At 37.5% G+C, this 22,264-nt stretch overlaps 1 protein-coding gene across 1 annotated transcript in view; it reads right to left on the bottom strand.

Annotated features, from left to right (window-relative positions):
* The window catches only part of LOC306861827 (thyrotropin-releasing hormone-degrading ectoenzyme-like), a gene marked incomplete at both ends in the record, with an annotated part of 153,406 nt that extends 152,281 nt beyond the window's left edge, over positions 1-1,125 (bottom strand). Inside the window, one exon of the mRNA XM_079404314.1 lies at positions 437-1,125. Within this exon, the coding sequence (XP_079260440.1) occupies positions 437-1,125 (689 nt within the window). The remainder of the gene's footprint in view (positions 1-436) is intronic.
* Positions 1,126-22,264: the final 21,139 nt, after the last annotated feature.

Genomic DNA, 22,264 nt, shown 5'->3' with positions numbered 1-22,264 from the left:
ATAACATGATTCACACATAGTAATATCACTGACATGTGAATGTCAGAAGTATCAATATTCACTGTAATCCTTAAAGAAATGTGTGCTTATTCTCATTCGCCCCTAAAAAAAATTAAAAGCCCATTATTTTTTATATATACCACAGTAAAACATTTCCTATGGGAAAACTGTGGTAACTTGGTGACAGCAGGATTCTTCTACACGTTTGTTTGAATAAGATCCCAAATTGTTTATTATAGTCAGTAATCAGTAGTACGTCAGTAGTAAGTATGGAATTTTGGTTATCATGGTAAATTTATGTGAAAGCAATTAATTAGCCAAAAAAGTGCTTAATTGCGCATATGGTCGTAAGGCAGCATCAACAGTTCCCAAGGTAACAGGAGAAGATTATAACAACACATGAGAGAGTTTGACTCGGACACCGAGGCGCGTTTACCTTATTTCTCCATTCAGTACATAGGAGCTGCGGAAGAAGCCCAGGAGCTCGTGCTCGATGTGCGCGTGGAAGGTGATGTTGATCTTGTATGTTCTGAGGGGCTTCATCTCTCTGTGCAGCGCGATCACATACACCTGCTTGGGCTGGTAGTGGAAGCGGCGCTGAATCCTCATGGCGCCCGCTTTCTTGCTGTCCGAGTACACCAGCACCTTCTTCACCTCCAGCCGGTCCGTGTGCAGCACGATCAGCTTCGTGGCCTGAACGCACTCAAACTCAATGTGCACCTCGCCGGAGAAGGTGAAGTTCTCCATGGACACGGACAGGCGGAGGTCGTAGTGGCGCGGGCGCAGGGTGGCCGGTAAGCGCAGGTGTCTCCAGGGCTGCTGACCGTCATCTGAGTCTCTGTGAGTGATGTTAGCGTCCCGGGACTGTTTCCACTTACTGTTGCTGGAGCCGTTCGCGGCCAGAGCCCCACTGCTCTCCGCGGCGCATCCCTCGAAGCTGACGCTGAGCGTGATGGTGATGGCCGTGACGATGATGAGGGTGAGGATGGAGATGGCGAAGCCCAGCACAAGTCTCTTATTCACCGTGATGTGCTGCTCTGTCGTCCGGGGCCGGACCACCACGCTGTCGGCCCACTGATCGGACAGAGCCCGCCCGTTCCCCATGCTCACGTCCTCGATCCCCATTATATGACGGATCTGATGTGTTTCATGTTCATAATCAGCCTCCGTTCACGCAGTGCAGCTTCAAACTGCGGAGGATGAACCGGCGGACTGATTTAAAGGCGAAAAATTCGGCGAAGATCCCGCGAAACGCGCAAAGCTTCGAATAGAATGAATAGAACTGATGATCGATGACCTCGAGACTAGATTCGCGCGAATCAGAAGTTCGTTCGGTCAGATGTTGGAGCTCATCGAGTCCCGCCGCACATCCATCTCTGCTCTGACATCAGTCTGATGTGGATGAAGGTCCAGCACCTGCTTCCTGATCAATCAGAGTGTTGTGAATCTCTCTTCGCTCTGTTCATTTCTGCCTCCATCCTCATCCCTCTCTCTCTCTCTCTCTCTCTCTCAGAAATTCAGTCTAGTAATTCCGTCTAAATCGTTCAGTTAAATCGCGTTTAAAAAATGAAATGTTCAGACAGGCTGATGTGACTCTTTTCCCCTTTCACACACATCGAAACTGTTGAGTTGCATGGATATTCAGTAGAATGATGGAACTTAGACAAATTAAATGGAAAAATTATACACTAGACAAGTACATGTCAAAAACTTACAGCAGCGCTGTGACAGTATTTTCAACACAATTATTACACATCACACAGAGATTTCTGTTTTGTACTTTGACAACAAAAGCATGAAAGATGGAGGTGTAATGATCAATTCAATAAAAGCATGCAAGTTGTGTGGGGCAGTCGAGTGAGCCTTTCTCCCTGCGAGAACACAATCTATGTATAATCACTGAAATGTACTACAACCGTACGAAACTAAGGCTGCTGTCCATGGTTCTGAATCGTAGTACTATTTCAGTACCACTAGAGAAACTTGACTGGAAAAATATTTGCATTTCAAACAAGGTCACAGAACACTTCCCCCATCTGCCATTGGTAGAAAAAACAGATCGACCAGCCCAAGCTCATGCCATTGGTTGGTTGATTTTCTAGCAATGCTTGAACCACAAAGCCACTTTTCAAAAATTTAGTTTCCACATATTAAGATAATTGAAGATTTATACAGTATTTTTAAAATATATTTAAAAGGATACACTTCAGCTTTAATGAGTTTAATGACAATTTTTACCGCTTAAATCCAGTAAATACCCTGCTCTTTTATCACAAGTTTATAATGATCTTAATCCTGTAAAGATTAGATATATCTCCCATTGTTCCATAATTTATTCATAAAATGGATTTAATGAAGTCCAGAGGATCTTAAAACCTGAAAGTATTTTTTGTGGAATTAGCACCAATACAAGATATAGATACCAGATGTATAAAACATAAAATTATAAACATGATGCCATTTCAGTTTATAGATTTTTACCCTTTTTAGCAGTTTTGTAGTGATAAATAATATCATCTTAATTTAATTAACAGCAGAAAATGAAGCAAACATATTTATTTGTTTGTTTGTTTTATTAATTACATTTGTCACTAAATTAAATATCAAATATCTTACTTATTTTTTCACGAATCTGTGGTCTTTCACGACTGTTATGCACAAAGCATCCGTTATTAGGCATTAATCACATTACAATACAGTAGACAAATAATAAACTTCGATTAGTGTTCTGAATTGTGTTGGTATTTTTAATACACATTTTCTTTCTTGTTTGACCTGAATTAATTTTGACATTTATTTACCCTTTATCTTCCTTTTTAGGTAAGATGCCATCATTTACCACAGCAAATGCTTCTGCAGATGACATTGGTCTCATTGTTTGTAAGCGACCTTCATCCTGATGTTTCCAAGTTCTTCATCAGGTGTTTTATTAGTTTTGGATGATATTCAACAGTTGTTCGAGGTCCAGCTGTCTGATCTGCCTGATAAATATCTGCTGACCTTGTATGCAACAGATAATGAAATACAGCAGTTTCTTAATTAATCTGAGCTGTAAGGGTTTGGTTTAGCAGACATCAAACCATAGTGAATCTTTGCTTTTATTGTATTAAATTTAATGTGTGCCACTGCTTTAGTCTGTAATTGTCAGGGGTCCGGGCCCTGTGTTTCTCATCACCCATCCTCCCGGACTTATTTACCTTAACTCCACACACCTGTGCACCTACTCTCACACACACACAGCTGTTGCCCATCCTGATGGCTATATACTCCTTCCCCACGCCTCTCTGGGCTGGATTATTAGTTGTTTATATGTGGACTGATGCAAGCACTAAATTGTTGTATTTGTGTCATATCCCTGTTTCTGTTTTGAGCCTGTTTTCAGATTCTTATATCTGTGTTTGTTTCCGTTGTGGTTTCTACTTTGTCTGCCTTTTATTTAATAAAGACCTCAGTTTGTACCCAGACCCCTGTGTTCCCTTACCGCGCCATGACAGTAATCAATGATGTTTTAGTAACCCGTCCTTCAGACCAGCAGAAATAAGATTACATAAAGACCAGCATATTTAAAATGAACACACTTAGTGCAATTTAAATTAGTGCATATTAAATAATTGTAGATATGTAAATAAAATTAGCTCTAGCATTGGGTTTTGATGTGAAATATTTTCTGATGATTTAAAAAAATGAATTCAAAGGAGCAAGTTTTATTGAGGACATCAACACTGATCATGCTGCATGATCTATCAATGTCAGTTTGTTATCTGTAGTTTGATTTTTTGTAATTTGTTCCTCAGCATGGTTGGTTAAACAGCACAGCGAGAAGAGAGCAGTGAACGTGTGAAGAGACCCTTGAAGGAGCCGGGAGAGAGAAAGTGAGGTGGAAAGATGACGGGATAAAGTAAAAAGGAGAAAGTGGCTTCTAGTTAAAGTAATTTTATTCACATTTGAAATTCTCTAAACTAGAACAGGCAGGAAAAGCATTTAGATCCCCATTCGATCAAGATCCTTTACACCCCTTTACCCCTAAAGAATTTCAAACCTATTCTCATGAAATAATCTTGAATGATTGTGTGATCTTCGGATCAAATGAAAATGGAGGTGCATTTAAGGAGAAAAATAAGCAATTTTTATGTGGCATCTGAACACAAAAGCCTGTGTCATGGTGTGCAAATGTGTGTGAACCATGTGCCTCCTGTTTAATGAAAACATATAACACAAGATCAGTCTGGAGGGACTGTGAGGGGGGCTAATTGAATAAAAAACGCCAGTACAATGACCTTGAGGGCAGCTGCAACTATCAGCACATAGAGGGTCATTTCAGAGGGGAGAAATGAAGAGAAACACACTCACACTGACAGAAAACTTGTAGGAAGGAGATGTATTACTACAGTATAAAAGCAGAGCAGAGACACATCGCCCCCTGCAGTCCACAAGTAACATTAACGTAAGAATCACAATCAACAATGGACAGTGATATATGCAAAACAACTGCTCTGTTAAAGCGCAGTGTCCCTTATCTAAGCAATCTTGTGAAGTCTCTCTGAAACCTGTGAAGTTTTGCTGTTATTCATCATCTCAAGAATCAAGCAGATGTCATTGTCCAGTGGAACTTCTACAATCTTTAACAGCTGTTGTGTTTCAGGCAATGAATGAGCCCACCTGCAGAGCCATTGGGAAATCAACCTCACACACCTGCTTGACTCGCACTGACGACAAGCTGTAGCTGTTTAAAGGTGTAAGAGTAACATTGTCAGTAAGTACATATTGCATATCATCCTTTCCACAAGGGGTGCTGGAGTGGGCATTAAGGTAATCTAACTTTTTCTATGGTCAGTTTTGTCTTTCAGAAAAATACAAAAAAAAGTTATGTCATGAAATTCTATATGGCGATTCTATATATCTGATATAATTACATCACATGGCACAGCTGATTGGTTCTTTTCACATCAGCAGCCAATGAGCTTGCTGCTCAACATTCAAATACTTTCATCACTGAAGTAGTTTGCAGTGTGTATTCAGAAACTCTCCACCTTACCCAGCTGCACCTGTATAGGTCTGCTACCGTAATTTGACAAGTTATATGTACAGGGTAAATTTGCGTATATTAAATGAGCAGTAGCAATATTTCATACATGCTTACAGCAATGTGTCTGTGGATGTATTGGCAGTAGCAAGTCTCGGTTCTTGCTCTGCCGTAGCAGCGTATCAGATCTATGCTGCTGCCAGGATTCTGACTAGAACCAGAAAATCTGAGCATATCACACCAGTCCTCAGGTCCTTACACTGGCTTCCAGTTACATTTAGGATTGATTTTAAAGTACTTTTACTCGTTTATAAGTCACTCAATGGCCCAGGACCTAAATATATTGCTGATATGCTCACTGAAGATAAACCGAACAGACCACTCAGATCATTAGGATCGAGTCAGTTAGAAATACCAAGGGTTCACACAAAACAAGGGGAGTCTGCTTTTAGCTATTATGCAGCCCGCAGTTGGAACCAGCTTCCAGAAGAGATCAGATGTGCTAAAACATTAGCCACATTTAAATCAAGACTCAAAACTCATCTGTTTAACTGTGCATTTGTTGAATGAGCACTGTGCTATATGTCCGAACTGACTGCAATGAATTTTATGTATAATAATTTTCTTTCAATTTATTTTAAATCAATTTCTATATCATTTTAAAATTCCTTGTTTTATTATTTTTATTTCCATGTTTTTATTGATTTTTAATGTCTATTTCACTTTATTTTATGTAAAGCACTTTGAATTACCACTGTGTATGAAATGTGCTATATAAATAAACTTGCCTTGCCTTGCCTTGCCTTGTGCCAAGACCAAACACTTTATCATTGCAGTGTACATTACCATGACAAAACTCACCAAGCTTTGTCATGACAGAGTAACTGTCATAGTAGGGCAAGAAAATTTTGATGATGAAATATGAATAATGTGAATAATGTCCTCTTCAAGTTGGAAATTCTGTAATTAAAATTTACAAGCTCATGAGTGGCAAATACAATATAAGCAGACAACTCTAGATGAAGTTTCCGAATTTTGACATTGGAAGGTGAGTGTCCAGTTGAAAAATTGTCGAAACACTGATCTATATAGACAACAAGTGTGAAGTTAATAATAAAAAAAAAAAAAATTAACAAATATTTATAGGAATATGAGAGAGGTAGATTGACAGAAATAATCATTTTGAATTAGGTAGTAATTTGCGTTTACAATATAATTGACTTTTTTTTTAACATGGTTCCATGTTATGTATTCAACTTGAATGCATAATAATGAATGCCCGACTTGGAGGTACAATTTTCCCAGATGCACTTGAAGGTAAGAAAATAACTCTTGGGGCTTAAAGAGTCATTTAACTCTATCACCCCCTTGAGGACAGAAGATTGTTACCTTCATGAACAAATTGGCATACTTGCAGAGTTTGTTTTTGGCCTGTAATTGTATATTTGGACAGAATAAGATGCATCTTAAAATTGTATGTAATGTAGCTGTGAGTGTTTTGCTGGAGGGAAGTTGATTCCGTCCAGGGAGGTGCTGATTTTTCACATCAGTCTGGAATTCATCCGTCAGCAGTTTCAGTCTCACACACATTTGACACTCATTCATAATTCATACATCAGATTGATATGATATCGAATAAGCAGTAAGTATGACACAGTAAGACGGCAGGGAATTGGTATTTTTACCTGCCACAATGATACAACCTGACTGTGCGGCTGATGCAAATGCTTTTGTTCACCAGTAGATTGAGGTGCATCTGATTCAGAGACATTTCCTGAGAGATAAATGTGCTGAAAGAACCAAAAGAACTACATCTTTACCCTCACAATGTGAATAAATTTGGTTAAGTAGCTTAAATTGACAAGCTTTTAGCAATGATAGAAGTTACTGTGGAATGAAATGTGCCTGAGATTGGAGACAGTGTTTCTGCATCTGAATGTTAATGGCGACAACCATTATCCAGAAGCCCTCGGGTCTCTTTCCACTGGTTGTAAGGCACCAAAGAACCACATCCAAACAAACACACTGGCCATTACTCCGTCCAGGTCAATAATTTTGTCGGTTTGCTCAGAATTCATCGATCTGCAGTCTCTTATCAAGTGAACTGCTCAAACGAGGGCTGAAAATGCACTACACCTTCTTACACATGAGTCACTCTGTGACCCTGAGAGAGTTTCAAGCTATATTATAGGGAAATCAAAAATGTAGCGTTTAATGCAGAGTTTTAAAGTTTAACTCTCTGGGGTCGACGGTATCGCTGGCGATACCAGCTCAGTTTTTTTAAGATCAGTGCAAAATGTTTAGTTGGGTTTTTCCCAAACGACAACATAGGCTACTATAAAATCATACATACTAAACTATATGACTACAAAATTATAGTTGGGTTTTTCCCAAACTATAATTCCTGACTACAATGTTTGAAATCGAGTAAAACATTTTGAATATGATAGACAATTCATTGTATTTAAATTTCTTACGGCGCGATGATGTTTTAATGCTCTATATAAAATAATAAAAGTAATATGAGTGTACACTGTAACATGATGAATGGTACGAGTCTAAGTATGTTTAGAACATGTTTATTATTAATAGCCTACTCTGTTCAAAACTAGATTTTAATAACGTGCTAAACAATAATTATTATTTTCTCAGATATATATTGTTTTATTTTATATTTGTTTACGATAGTACAAAGCATGTGTGAGTAGCATGTGAAGCAGAAACACTTAAATAACACACATATATATATTCAGGTATGATTTACTTGTTTCACTTGTTGAACAGAATCTGTTGTAGGAATGACTCAAAGTCTGTTCACATCTCTGTGGTTAGATCAGTGTGCACAATAATGTGTCTTTTGATCTTCATTATGTATGTTTTGATTATACGGTGTTGTAAATAAAATGCAAATAATAAAAAAAAAATATATATTTTTTTCAATCTCCTCATATTCTCTCTTACCTGCCTCAAAGTCATAGTCACACTGATGGGCCATTAGGGGAGAGCCCTTTGTCTCTCAGGTGAGAGTCACTTAATATTCAAGGCCATTGCCACTCCCTCGCATATAGGCTTTTGATCACAAAACATGTCTTTAAAAAATTAAATCAATATACTGTTTTCTGTGAAGCAAAAACATGTTTTACCATGTTTTTGCTATCCTCTACTTAATTATAATCCAGATGAAACAATGCATTCATTTATACAGTAAATGACTCAAAGATTCCATGCAGCATCATAACAACTGAATAATCAATGCAGTTTTGACATTTATTTGACACTCTTCAAGAAAGACAGAACTCACCAGCTTTACATGAGGGACAGAAGAACTTGAGCGACTCTCACAGGAAACTCAAACAAACACTGAGCTGAAGATTCAGTAAACACTCGATACCTGATCCATGATCTCTGTTCATTATACTAGAGGATGATGGCGTATCATCACACTTGATCATAAATAACTTAAGCCTGTTTTAAATGAGGAAATAGCGTATCAATGTGACATAAGAGGTGACAAATGCATTGGGACATTAAACTCACGTCTGAGTCCCCCCTGAGACGCTCAGCTCTTCTTTTACAGCACAAACGCAGTTCTTCGTGACAGTCTGATGATTTATTGTCCATTCAGCAGCTTTTATCTCATCATCTTGACAAACTCTGATGATTTCCCAGGATCAAACTAAGCTTAGAAATAAAGTAGCCAGGCAGGTTGAAAATGACAATCGTTTGGTCTCCAGGGGCTTTGAGTCCTGCTGTGTGTTTCAGACTGTTGCCGTATTCAGACCGACATCCAGATGCGATTTACACAGGCTTTGATGGGATGATGATTTACATGGTCCTGATGAGCGTCATATATGAGGATGATGATGAGAAAAGGACCGTTCACACTGTTAGAGGAACTTTGGAAAGAACACATTGTTGGTGTTTGTGGACTAGAATCTCGCAATGTTTTTGTGGGGGTCATTTCACCTCATTCCAATTAAATGAGCAATTAAACTTTATAGGTTAGAATAATCTTTACGTTTAACAAGTAAACTGTGGTTTGAACCATAAACAGATACAGGCGCAAATAACATGCTTGATAGTTTTATGTGCAACATTCCCCATAAAATAAAAGTTTCACCAAACTCCCAGAGAATTGCAGCAAACAGAGATGATCCATAAATTGTTTGGGCTGAGTTTTTTCCCGTCATTCTCTCCGCTGATTAATTACCATGATTTTTCTCCGCTGGTTGTCAAGGCAACAGCAGTGTTCTGCTCTCTCAGCGCTGTTTGGCCCGGTGACAGTATGTAATTAAATATTAGCAGTTGCTATTAGGACTGGAGGATACACTGTAATTATAAGGCTTTTCTTGTTCCCTGTGGTTTACTAGGCTGCTGGGGAGGTGCTATCACTCAGATGGCCGCCCAGACGCCCCCAAACACTGATACAGAGGTCCTTCTGTTCCTGAGAGTTTGTGCAGAGATAGGAAATATTTTGAAGTCAAGGCGAAGTAAGAATTTTGTTAACAGAAGGAGAGTTTATCACAGATTAATTGAAATATGTCAAATATGTCGTTATGTGAGTCACAAAACGATATTGTCTTGGAATCTTGTTTGCCAGACTTTAACTTTCATCATATTTAAATCTTAGGCCGCTTTAAATGGACCAGAAGGTGAAAGGAGTGAAAAATAACCCAGTTCTCTTTGTGTTCACACTGACTCTGGATCTCAACTAGAATATATTCTGGAATTTTAATTAAAATCTAGTTTTGCAATGTATAAATATTAGCTGTGTTTCAACTTTAAAATAAATAATATACTCTATATTTAGCCCATTTGCTTACTGCAAACCAATATTTAATCTAATTTTATAATAATTAAAGAAAACATGTGCATGTGCGCTCAGTATCACAATTACCTCACATGCAAAAACAACATTAACTGACCAAGTTTCCAATGACCAAAAAGGAAAGTGTGTGTGTGCTCGCGTTTTTGTGACAATTTAGGACATAAATTTGTATAATGACAGGTATGACATAGGTATTACAAGGTGAAGGTGACTTATGAGGACATTGCCCCATGTCCCCAATTTTCAAAAGGCTTATAAATCACACAGAGTGAGTTTTTTGGGGGGGGGGGAATTAGAAATGCACAGTCTCCTGTGAGGGCTAAGTTTAAGTGTAGGGTAGTTGTAGGGCATTAGCATACAGTGTACAGTATAAAAACCATTACGCCTATGGGATGTCCCCACTTTTCACAAAAACAAACGTGTGTGTGCGTGCATGTTTATGTGGTTTATGAGGACACAAATTTGTATAATGACATGGGTATGACAGAGGTATTACAATATGAAGGTGGTTTATGAGGACACTGCCTATGTCCCCGTAATTCAAAAGGCTTAAAAACCATACTAAATGGTGTTTTTTTGAAAATCTAAAAATGCACAAAGTCTCCTGTGAGGGCTAAGTTTAGGTGTAGGGTTGGTGTAGGGCAATAGCACACACAGTTTGTTCAGTATAAAAACCATTACGCCTATGGAGAGTCCCCATAAACCACAAAAACCAACATGTGTGTGTGTGTGTGTGTGAGTTTGTGTGTGTTTGAGACATTACGTCACCCACCCGTGATGTCTCGCCCATCCATTGGACAGATTACACTTGTATCAGAGGGCGGTCGCACTGAAGGCGTTCCCCTAGCGTCTCGTTCCCTCGAGGAACTGGGGTTACATACGTAACCAAAGACGTTTTTTTTGTTTTTAAGGAGCATTTGTTGTCGAGTCACAGCCAAATAGCTTGTGCGAAGTGCTGAATCTTTTATAATATGATATTCTGGCCAAATAACAGAAAAAAACTGAGCGCCCACATAGCGACAGAAAACTGTATAACCTGAAAGTTCATGAAAACATAAATGCGATGCACGTACTGCCTCTGATGTGGCGGTAATGACGGAAAGAAAACATTCACTGGTCAAAAACTTTGTATTTGAACTTGATTTTGGTGAAATGTTAATAATATAATGACATAAATAAAATCTGTAGGCCTATACATTTATATGGTAACACTATAAGATTTCATTAATGTATGAACTAACATGAGTGAACAATGAACAATACATTTATTATTGTATTTAGGCTATTAATCTTTGTTAATGTTAGTTAATGAAAATACAGTCGTTCATTGGTAGCTCACGTTAGTTCACAGTGCATTAATGTTAACAAACACAACTTTTGAATTTAATAATGCATTAGTAAATGTTGAAATTAATATTAAGATTAAAACATTCTACAGAAGTATTGTTCATTCTTAGTCCATGTTAACTACAGTACACTAGTTAACTAATGTTATTTAATGGACCTTATTGTTAAGTGTTACCCTCTGTATAAATGTGTCTGTATAGTCTACAATAAAGCCACAATACCAACTACTAATAGGAGGTTTCCAGCCGACAGCAAAAAAATGTTTTGCCTGTGTCACAATATGAGGTAAATCTGGCCCTGTACATGATTTAGATTTTTGTTGCCAACTTGGTTTGGAACAGTTGTTGAATAAACAATTAACCTGAACTATTATGCCTGTCTATCTGTTTGACTGACAGTTTTATTGATCACTGAGAGAGCATTGACTTGGTTTTATGTTGGTTCAGTATAATTTTTTTTTGTTTGTTTAGATGTAGTAAACTACTTTTGCCATGTTGCTGTGACTTTGCTTGCAACATTTCCCAGGGCTGTAGCTTTAGTGTAGTGAAGCTTCATTTAATGAAGAGTAACTGTTAGCTTAGCTCACTACATGCTCCATGTAGCTTGCCCAACAGTGCACTGATTTCAATCGTTCATAAAAGAAATTGGTACACTCATCAATGATAGTATACTTTTACCAGTAGAAAGAGCTCATCAAGAGCTTTCATTTGAAATATATTGGTGTGCAGCAAACAAAATGCATATTTCCTTACCATTATAAGCTAATAATAGTAGTAGTGGACTGTAACAAAGTTGCTACTGTAGTAGTACTTTGTACTCTTCCTTTTACTCAAGTAATTTTGAAAATGAATAGGCCTACTTATAATTTTACTGGAGTAATATTTTATTGGGGTATCTGTACTTTTACTCAAGTACTTGATTTGTGGGCCACAACCTGATTATTATAGTGACTATTTGCGTATAACTTTTCAGTAGTAGTTATTTCATAGTTTTTTTTTTCTTAACCTTAACTAGTAGATAATTAATAATAGTTCTTCATGAAGTATGACAGAATATTAGTTATTGATTAGCTAACTGTTACTAAACACAATTATAAAATTGTATTACATACTGATTTGTTAATACATCTTCCTTCGTAGTTAACAGTAGTGACCCAGACAGCAACATAGTGTTGGCCCACATCTGGCCCGTGTGAAATCCATGTGAGCCAGATGTGGGCCGGATCTGGGCAAAAACTGCTTGCTGTCTGGGGAGTTAAGTGTTAATGAATAATTACCTGTTAGTTTACATTTACATTTTACATTTACATTTATTCATTTAGCTGACGCTTTTATCCAAAGCGACTTACAATTGCTATATATGTCAGAGGTCGCATGCCTCTGGAGCAACTAGGGGTTAAGTGTCTTGCTCAGGGACACATTGGTGTCTCACAGTGGATTCGAACCCGGGTCTCTCACACCAAAGGCATGTGTCTTATCCACTGCGCCATCACCACCACCACCATATAGTTCTTCATAATTCCTTATTAGTTATGCAGTAAGTAAGAAACAGTATTCTAAAGTGTTACCTCCTTTTCTATCCTGCTATCATTGTGTTACCATCTGTAAATCATTTTCTATACTCTTATCAAGGCCGATATTTAAGACAGGAAGTCAAGAGCAGAAATCCATATCAGAGAAACCTAGAAGCCAGATGGATATCGAGCAAATACATGTAACTATAGTGTGATATTGAGCTATATGTGCATGAATCATGTTTTCCTCTTTCAGTGTTGTTGATATTACTGCACAGTTCTGTTCATGAAAGTGTTTTGCATTCTTCTTCCTTCAAGGTCTCACACTCTTTAACGCGGTGCAGCATTATCATGAAAACTGTATGTGTTGAACTGAAACTAAAGAGCTCTTTCCTTATTTCATAGCTTGTTTCGAGGGGATGCCCTGCAGTCTTTTAAACACACATGACTGTTATTGTGTTTTATGTCTTATTATTATTATTAAGGCCACTGCAAGATATGACATTGTCACAACTTTAAATGGTTTTGAAAGATAAAAAAAAGAATCTGCAATTAATGCAAGAAGTCTTTAATTAGACAACAAGAGTTTTTCTACAGGAACTTATGAGACCGTAAAACATCTGTTTGGAAACACAAGCAGTGTTTTAGCCTGAGATAATACCTTCAACAAATATTTCTTCAGTTTCAGATTATGTCATTTAACAGGCAGATCCAATGCCGAAAACTTCCAAATATATTAATGTAACACAGCCATTGACTAAAATGAGAGAAATCCTCCACAAAAGAAAACAGCCCTTTCAGAGACATGACATGCACATGAGAACTGTTACATTATGCATGAATTTTTCCATGAATTTCAAAAACAGTTCAACATGACAAGTAAATTCTGCCTCCACCGCTGACAATACGCTGCCCATAGAGCCGCATACACTGCATGCCATCTTAATGTGCTACATCAAGTCAAAGCACAAAGCCTCTGCCACCGGTCCTACGCAAATGTGTTTCTTTCAAATCCCCCCCGCTCGCTCCTCAGCTTCATTATTCTCCAAACATCATGAAAATACAGTGAGACACTGTCAATAGATTCAGATGGCTTCCTTCCCACCATGTCTACATCAAACCTCATGCCATTATATCCTTCCAAGATTGACTTACGAGCGCCAATATGAGGCTCAAGACTCCCACAAGCCCATTTCCACGGTGTTTGGTGGAAGAGGTTTATAACATGGTGGAAATATTCTAGATGTGCTTTTAGAGCAGTATGATAGAGAAGAAACCTAGATGGAAAGGTGTTTTTTATATGAGTACACTGAGCTGAAAGACGCTTCCTGTTTACGTTTCTTCTGCTGAAAATAAAGAAACACGCAGAGGTTCATATTTATATACACTGACAAACTGATGCAGATTTTAATGTCTGATGCCAGTAAAATTAAAATGGAATAAAAAAATCTTAAATAGAATTAAATTATTGCAAAAAAAACAAGTACGAAAAAATTATTTAAAAAATGCAATTTACCCTTTTCTATTTTCAAATATTTACTAAAATTTGCTAAAACCTAAATGCAATAATAATATACATAACTGCATGCAAATACAGATAATCTGAAAAAAGTGGCAAAAACTGATTGATTAATTGACCTGGCTAATATAAATTTATCATATTTTTTTTTTATCAGTGTCACATCAATAATATTTTCATTTAAAACTATGAAGATTAGATGTAATATCATGCATTTTTACTAAATTATATCTCTTCTTTTTCTGATTTGGCGTGAACCACAGCAGCATCCAGATGCAATAATCGAGGCTTGTTTCTGATTCTCAGACGGATAAATGGAAAAATGTGCCGAGCATTTTAAATTCCGACAGTCTGGTCAGGAAGAGACGAGACCAGACACATTGTGAGCAGCTGAAACATGGGAAACTAAAGTGCCTGGGGCTTCTATCAGCGGCCAGGATTGTGATGAGTTATTGAGTTTGGGGAGGAGATTTGAGTTTGTGCTGAGGTAAGCTTGGACAGACCGATACAAATAAAAAACTATGGAAGCAATCCAATGCTCGATAACCCACCTCAACAAGACCCCTTCAGACGGCTTACATTGTTAACAAACCACCAACATCCAACAGAAAAAATACTGAATCAAAGGAACCAGTTCACCAATGTACAGACAATAAAGCTCAGCATTTGAGGATATAACTTCTGTTTGTGATTGACAGATCTAACATCTGTTCTTTATCATCAGTCCTTCGATGAGTGTTGTTTATTAATAAAAAATGCAAATGTAAAGGAAACTTTTTCATTTTGTTCAGGTTGTGAAATACCTGAAAGCTCATTTGCAGCTTCTGTTGTGCATTTAAGAAGACTATAATCAGCCTTTTGCTTTGTTTAGCCTCAGTCAACAACAGAAGCTTGTGAATTTGCTGAAAACATCTGAATTTAAATCTGTTCATGCCTCATTTTCTCCCTTGGGGTTTGACGCAGGAAACTCAAGGTCAACAGTCAAACTGAAGGGAGCAAAACAATGTGGCTGCAGAGCCTGAGCAAACCTGTTATCATCTGTGCAACGCAAACTAAACACTTTTATGATATCTGTCCTCATTGACCTCGAAACACAGAAACCACACAGAAGCCAACATCTCAGAGAAAATACGCTACTTGCACCTTTGTCACGTTTAACTTCTCCGAGCCTGTTTTTTATGCGCCTGTGGCCTCCTCCTTGCTGTTTGTTTTAATGGGAGTTGGTTCTCATTAAATCTCCTGAACTCATTTTATATGTGTGTTTCAAATTGAATCTGCATCTCTCCAGGCGCTGTGTGGGACTTGCTCGCATAAACCTCCTCATTCGCTCTTTAGACACTTTAAATCCTCCCATGGCCGACTGAAGGATTTCCCAGACAGATTATTGTTTTAATAGTCAAATCGATCCGTCGATGTCACACCGTCAACTGCTTTACATTCCCAAGTATATGAAACTATTTTCAGCTTCTCCGTGTCTTCTGGGTCACGGCCTGACTCACAGACCCCCCACACAAACCTGTTGCACATCGAAGGCAAAAACACTTGAGCTGTTCTTTAATGCAGCTTTCCTCATGTATTTTCAGTCGCTCTGGATTTGCCCCAGAGAGCAGCAAAGCGCCAGAGGTCCAAAAGAAGCAGATAATAGATGAAGCCTCCAGCTCTCAGTGAACACAGCTGCTAATCTCCACATTTGTGTGTATGTGCTCTTCTCTATCACTGCAGTTCCTTTGAGGATGGAGATCTGGAGTGTCTCAGAGTGTCTCGCCCTTAAACCGGAGTAAGTGACACAACATTTAGCTTCGTCCTGATAAGAGAGTTAGCTGCACTTCATATGTGAAGCCACATTTGAGATTAGAATCCCATATTTTCTATGACTGTGACACACCTTTATTGACTTGATAAGAGTGCTTCAAACAAGAGCAAAAACACCAGTCAGCTCAAAGAGATGGACAAATTAAATAATTTACATCCACAAAAAAAAAAAAAAAAAATCTACTAGGGCATGTTCTAATAAATGCAGGGACACTATTACAATGTCAGCCTTGACACTTTTCCCCCAACTCAGCACGGCCCCCTGATCAAGGACGACTGCCTGTGGAGAGGAATTTAAAACTTGTCATCCTACCTTTAGGGTAAATATTTAAAATCCACTTTAAGTTTAAACTCTAGTAGTTTCCAGAGATTTTTATTTTTCCTACTTCAGCGTTAATATGACTGAATTGGCACCCCGGGTGCTTCTTGGTTAAATTGTGCAAGACTTTTCAACATTATTTCATTGGGTTTGCACCAGCACTTCACAAACACCTAACGGTACGATTTGTAATTATTGAAGGACCTACACATGGGCTATTTATTGCTTGTCTCAGAATCAGTGTCACACCACAAATCTGAACACTGACAATATTTCACAATATTATACACAAAAATATTATGCACAAAAATGGCCAGCTCTAAATTGATTAGCAGGATTATACCATAGTTCAGGGTGAGAAAGATTTGTTAAAATGTTTTTGAAAGAGGTGTTTTAAGGCTGCATTTATTTGATCAAAAACACAGTGAAAAACAGTAATGAAATATTATTCAAATTTAAAATAATTATTTTCTATTTTAATATATTTTAAAATGTAATTTATTATTATGATGGCAAAGCTGAATCTATCATCTATCTAACTATCTATCTATAAACTGGCTCTTTAGGGGAAAAAAAACTTATTTTTTAGTCATTTAAAAATCTATCTGCCTGTCTATCTAGCTATCCTTTTGACCACAAACTTTTGAATAGTGTTGTACACATTTTTTTATTTATTTATCTATGTTGGTTTCCTATTATGATATCAGTCAGGTAAAGTAGTTCAAAATGGCATGTAAAAACAAAACAAAAATTGTGATTCGCTGCTTTACATGTCAGTCAAATCATCCCTTCTAGTCTAAAGGTCTCTTCGCATTCGCAATCTTAAAAATTCGTCACGCACAGAGACCTTGCACACTGAGTCCGATGCGTTTTAATTAATCCGTTGCGCAAAAATTCGCAAAACTATACAAAATGTCTTCAAGCAGTGAGGATGATTTTGTTGTCCTCTCTCTTTTTAAAAAAAGAAAGAGAAAAAGGAAATATTGGGTCCATCCAATCCTTAGATAGCGCAGAGAGGAAGGAGAGTTCCACCTCCTTATCAAAGAGCTGCGGGATTATCCCGAGAGATTCAAAGTTTATTTCAGGATGTCAGTGCCTCAGTTTGATACTTTGCTAGCGATACTGAATCCACATATTAAAAAGAAGACCACCAATTTCCGTGAACCAATTGATCCTGAACAGAGGCTGTCTGAGGTATGGATACACACACACACACACACACACACACACACCGAACTGCGGCATTGGAAAGGTGCGCGCCAGGCATAAAAAAATAGGCTACTGTTATGTAGCTGTTTCTTAAATTATTTGATCTTTTGTCAGATGATACACATTTTACTGAATTAAATCAGTCACACGCTGGTTAACATTTTACCAACCACATCTTTACTTCGTTTGCATCAATCTACCAACCACATGAACAAAACTTCCCATCATGCCTCCTGCTTCCCGTCTTAAAGACACAGATGTAATTGTAGTACATGACAGCTACAGCAGTTCTTTATATTCTGTATCTTTGTATTCCGCAATTTGTTTGTCATAAAGTGCTCTGTGCTGCAAGACGAAGTGTATTAATTTGTCTGACACTATTTTGGATTTTGGCTTTCGCTTGTGTACGGTGGCTCTGAATTGTCAAAACACCTTCGCAAAGCATCTCAAAATGCTTTATACGGATGCGAAAAACGCGAAAAATCGAACCCGATCCGAATTTTTTTTGACGGACGAAAATTTCGGAGGCAGTGTGCAAACGTGATTGACAAAACGTGAGGTCGTATTTATTTTTCAACGTGCGAAAATGTTGGACGATAAATTCGGACTCAGTGTGCAATGGCCTTAGGTGGTTCTTGATTAGTATAAGCTACCATTATATACTTTATGCTCACAGTCAAGGTGCTTGTAAACTATGAAGTCTTTGAAGCACATGATAAAATCAAAGAAAGGATTTCATGCATTGCTACATCTACAATGTGTAGTTATTAAAACACAGTTTTTGTGTGTGTGTGTGTGTGTGTGTGTGTGAGAGAGAGAGAGAGATGAATTTACAGACTATGCCATGCCTTTAATTACAGTCATAACTGAGCCTATAATTGCAGTGGTTCGCAAACAAACCTGCTGCAAAGACACCTGAGAATTAAATGCTCAGTGGCCTGTAATATTTCACGGTGGGTTTCAGACGTGAGGTTGTAGCGTGCCTTTCACCCTCCTATCCAGTGTTGACATACTTTGATGAAACTCGTCCCATCTCTCGTCTACCCTGCAGCGATAGATTAAATATCACAGGGGTTCTTGTAGGACAAAATTCTGGTGTTTCTCTCCTCTGCTGAGTGTATCAGCACCCCTTCACCTTCTCAAGAGCGTTTCTGATATAATTCTAATCCCGCTACGAGTGATAGAATAACAATGAAGTTTGCACTAATAGTCACAGTCCACAGTCACACACAAAGTACAAAGCCTTGACTGGCAGCCAGTAAAAAAGCCAGATTGAGTAAATTATAACTGCATTTTTCATTTTTAGACGTACTATACCTTTAAATGATCTTGTATTACTTCTATATTTATATAAAAAATAAAGCAAATGAACATCATATAGTCAGAAATGTCTTGTTTTATAATAATTGTTTTGAAAAACTAGCTCTTTAGGGAAAAAAGTTAATGCAAATAATTTCAAAATGTGTAATTGTGAATTTACACAAATCCACCCTCCATCAAAACAAAAAATTAGCATATTTCACTGTAAATAAGACAGTTGGACATTCTGAACTTTGAGGCACTGTTTTAATTATCACCAAAAAACATATTGTGCTGAGTAACAATATATAATTTGGTTGCCAAGAGCAGTGTTTCTGTTTCTAATTACTCATATTACTGACACAGTTAAAAAAAGGAAAAGGAAAGTGAATCATGTGTCTCATAACAGTATATTTGCTCTAAGTGTTTATGGGAACTTAAATATTAAAACTTTTTTATTTTAATAATATTAGAACTTTAATATTATTTCAGTTTTACAAAGGTTAATTTGCAAGTTCATTCAAATGATTTTGATGAACGGAGCATTGAAGTCTTATGTCGTGCATTATTTTCTATTAAACTCATGCATTACTAATGATTATCTATTATTCCAATTTGTTTCAATATATTTTTCCATTCATAATTAAACAGCTGAGGTCTGGATCGTACATTAGAAAGCAGTGAATGACCATTACATCACATTAAAATGATTTTTAGACTTACAGACTATTTAATAAATCATTAGAAATCAGATCCGGTGAGAAACAGGCTCATTTGATCTCAGACATATGCATGTATGTGACACTTATTAACTGAACACAGCAGCTCTGACATGTAATTAGCAGGATTTGACATTTACTGTAATAACACGAGACTCGGTAAGTGTCAATGATGCCTACTGACCTGTCTAGTCTAGACATTTGAGACAAAAATAACCGTAAGATAATATAATTATTAGAGAGAATATATGGAAACACATCTACCCCTGGAGACAGGAGAAAGAACATGAAATAAATCAATGGTGTCTAAAACAATAATGACGTTAACAGAAGAACCATAAAGATAGAGAGAGATGCTATCTGAAGAAATGCTTTTTTTCTGTTTTAAAGGGGTGATCGGATGCCTATTTTACACAAGTTGATATGATTCTTTAGGATCTTAATGAAAAGTCTATAACATACTTTGGTTAAAATTACTCAACGGTAGTGTAAAAAACACCTTCTTTACCCTGTCAAAATCAGTTCTGTTTTCAGCACACTGATCTAGTCCATGTTGCTTTAAATCCTAGTGAGCTCTGCTGACTCCACCCCTCTCTTCCATGGAGTGACGAGTAGACCATAGATATGTGTAGATTCCCATCTCGCATTTACCATAATAATCAATTAATATTCAAAGATATACAAGCGTATTAACTTGCTGTTGTAGACACACACAGTCAATACACTCAAAGATTCGCAGACCGTTCCAAAAATGGCGGATGGCTTATGTAGCGCAACCCATAGAAATAGTCGATAATGAGGCATCTAGGTATATATATATCTATGGAGCATACTAAACTTCAGCCGCGAAACTGGCTAACTAGCACATTATTAGGAAAGGTGATTTGCAAAGATTCATAAAAACCCTTATACTCACTTCTTCTGTAGATTAAGCTGGATCACGAATCACGGGCGAACAGATGCATTTAGGCAGATCTGGGATCGGCGCATTCCCTTCAAAACGAAAGTAACGTTAATCCTCTGCCTCTTCAGCGGCTCAGATGTCAGGAGTAAATGATGACTGCTATATTCATTATTACATTCAACAACAAAACGCCTCAATCGCTTAATTGGAGACATCTTGTCTTCCCCTGCACCGGAGGCGGACAGCTCTCAGCTCACTCAGGACAGGTCTAAGGTAAGACGGTCTTGTCAATCAACTATCGTGTTGGAGGTATAATATCATTATAGGATGGATGTGTACACACACTTCCAAAACACATTTATGTTCAAACAACTTGAAAAGTGAATTTTGCATCCGATGACCCCATTAAAGGAATAGTTCACGCAAACATGAAAATGTGCTTAGAATTTACTCACCTTCAGGCTTTTCAACATGTAGATGAGTTTGTTTCTTCGTGCGAACATATTTAGAGAAATTTATCATTGCATTACTTGCTCACCAGTGGATCCTCTGCAATGAATGGGTGTTTGGAGTCCAAACAGCTAATAAAAACATCACAATAATCCACAAGTGATTCACATGACTCCAGTCCATCAATTAACATCCTGTGTAAAGTGAAAGGTTGTGTATTTTTAATAAACAAATCCATCATTAAGCCTTTTTTTAACTTCAAACCATTGCTGGATAAACCGATGCTGGCTAAAAAAATAATTCCTCGTGCTTTACCTAGTGTAAAAGTGCACTGTTTACTAGTGAAAACTGTCCAAAACAGTTGTTATTTTTCATTTTGTTATTATGTTTTATGGATGGTTCAGCAGCTCTGTAAAGTATAAAGGTGTGAAGTGAATTTGGCTAACAGGCAAAAATATAGTGTCAACTGAGTTTCTATCTTTTCCTTGTCACAAACACCTCTGGTCTACATCTGTGAATTATTGGTCAGATTATAGGCTTCACTTGTTGTTTTACACCATGTTGTGTTATCTGCTCTTATATCAGGGGTCATGTACCAGCATCAGAGGAGAAGCATCAGAAAACACACAGGTCTTGTCTGACATCTCCTCACAGAGACCTGAAATAGTCTACTGAAGGGCGTCATATTTATGTGGAATCCCCACAGGCCTGATGTCTGCAGCATCTGTAAACATCCGTGCACCTGTAGTCTGTGACTAAAATGGGTTTTATTGCTTGACACTCATGAATTATTTAGGAAAGTCTGCCTTAAAGATCTCACCTTTCAGCAGGCGGCTGCCTACTTGAGACGCCCCTCTGAAAATACACTCATTTGGTGGATGTGCCAACTTTGGGATGTGAAATGGGAAATCCTGATCAGAATCTCCTCAGCTGCACATGCATTTTTGTATGTGGACAGATCTAATGGCCAGACACTTTCTAATATTTCCCATATGACATTAGTATTTCCTGCCTGACACTTTGATACAGACAAAAATAAGTCAAAAATGAAAGAAAATACGTTTATGTCTTTACATTCCTGTTAAACACAATTCAAAAGTCATACTTTTATTTGCCAAATACAGTGTCCCCTCTGCACTTAATTATCATTTAAATATTTTGTAGTGGGGAAAGGAGAAGAATTGTAGCTGCTGTCAAGCACAAGTTATTTGGCTTGTTAGGTTTACATGAATGTATTCACTTTTGTACACTTTAATCAAAAGGTATAGCAGAATTTAACTTCCAAAGGTGAGACAGCTTTTTTCTCGTATGAATTACTGCTT

The sequence above is a fragment of the Barbus barbus genome (assembly GCF_936440315.1).
Source record: "Barbus barbus genome assembly, chromosome: 42".
Lineage (NCBI taxonomy): Eukaryota > Metazoa > Chordata > Actinopteri > Cypriniformes > Cyprinidae > Barbus > Barbus barbus.
Note: the sequence above shows the minus strand (reverse complement) of the source record. Positions and strands in the feature narration are given on the sequence as shown.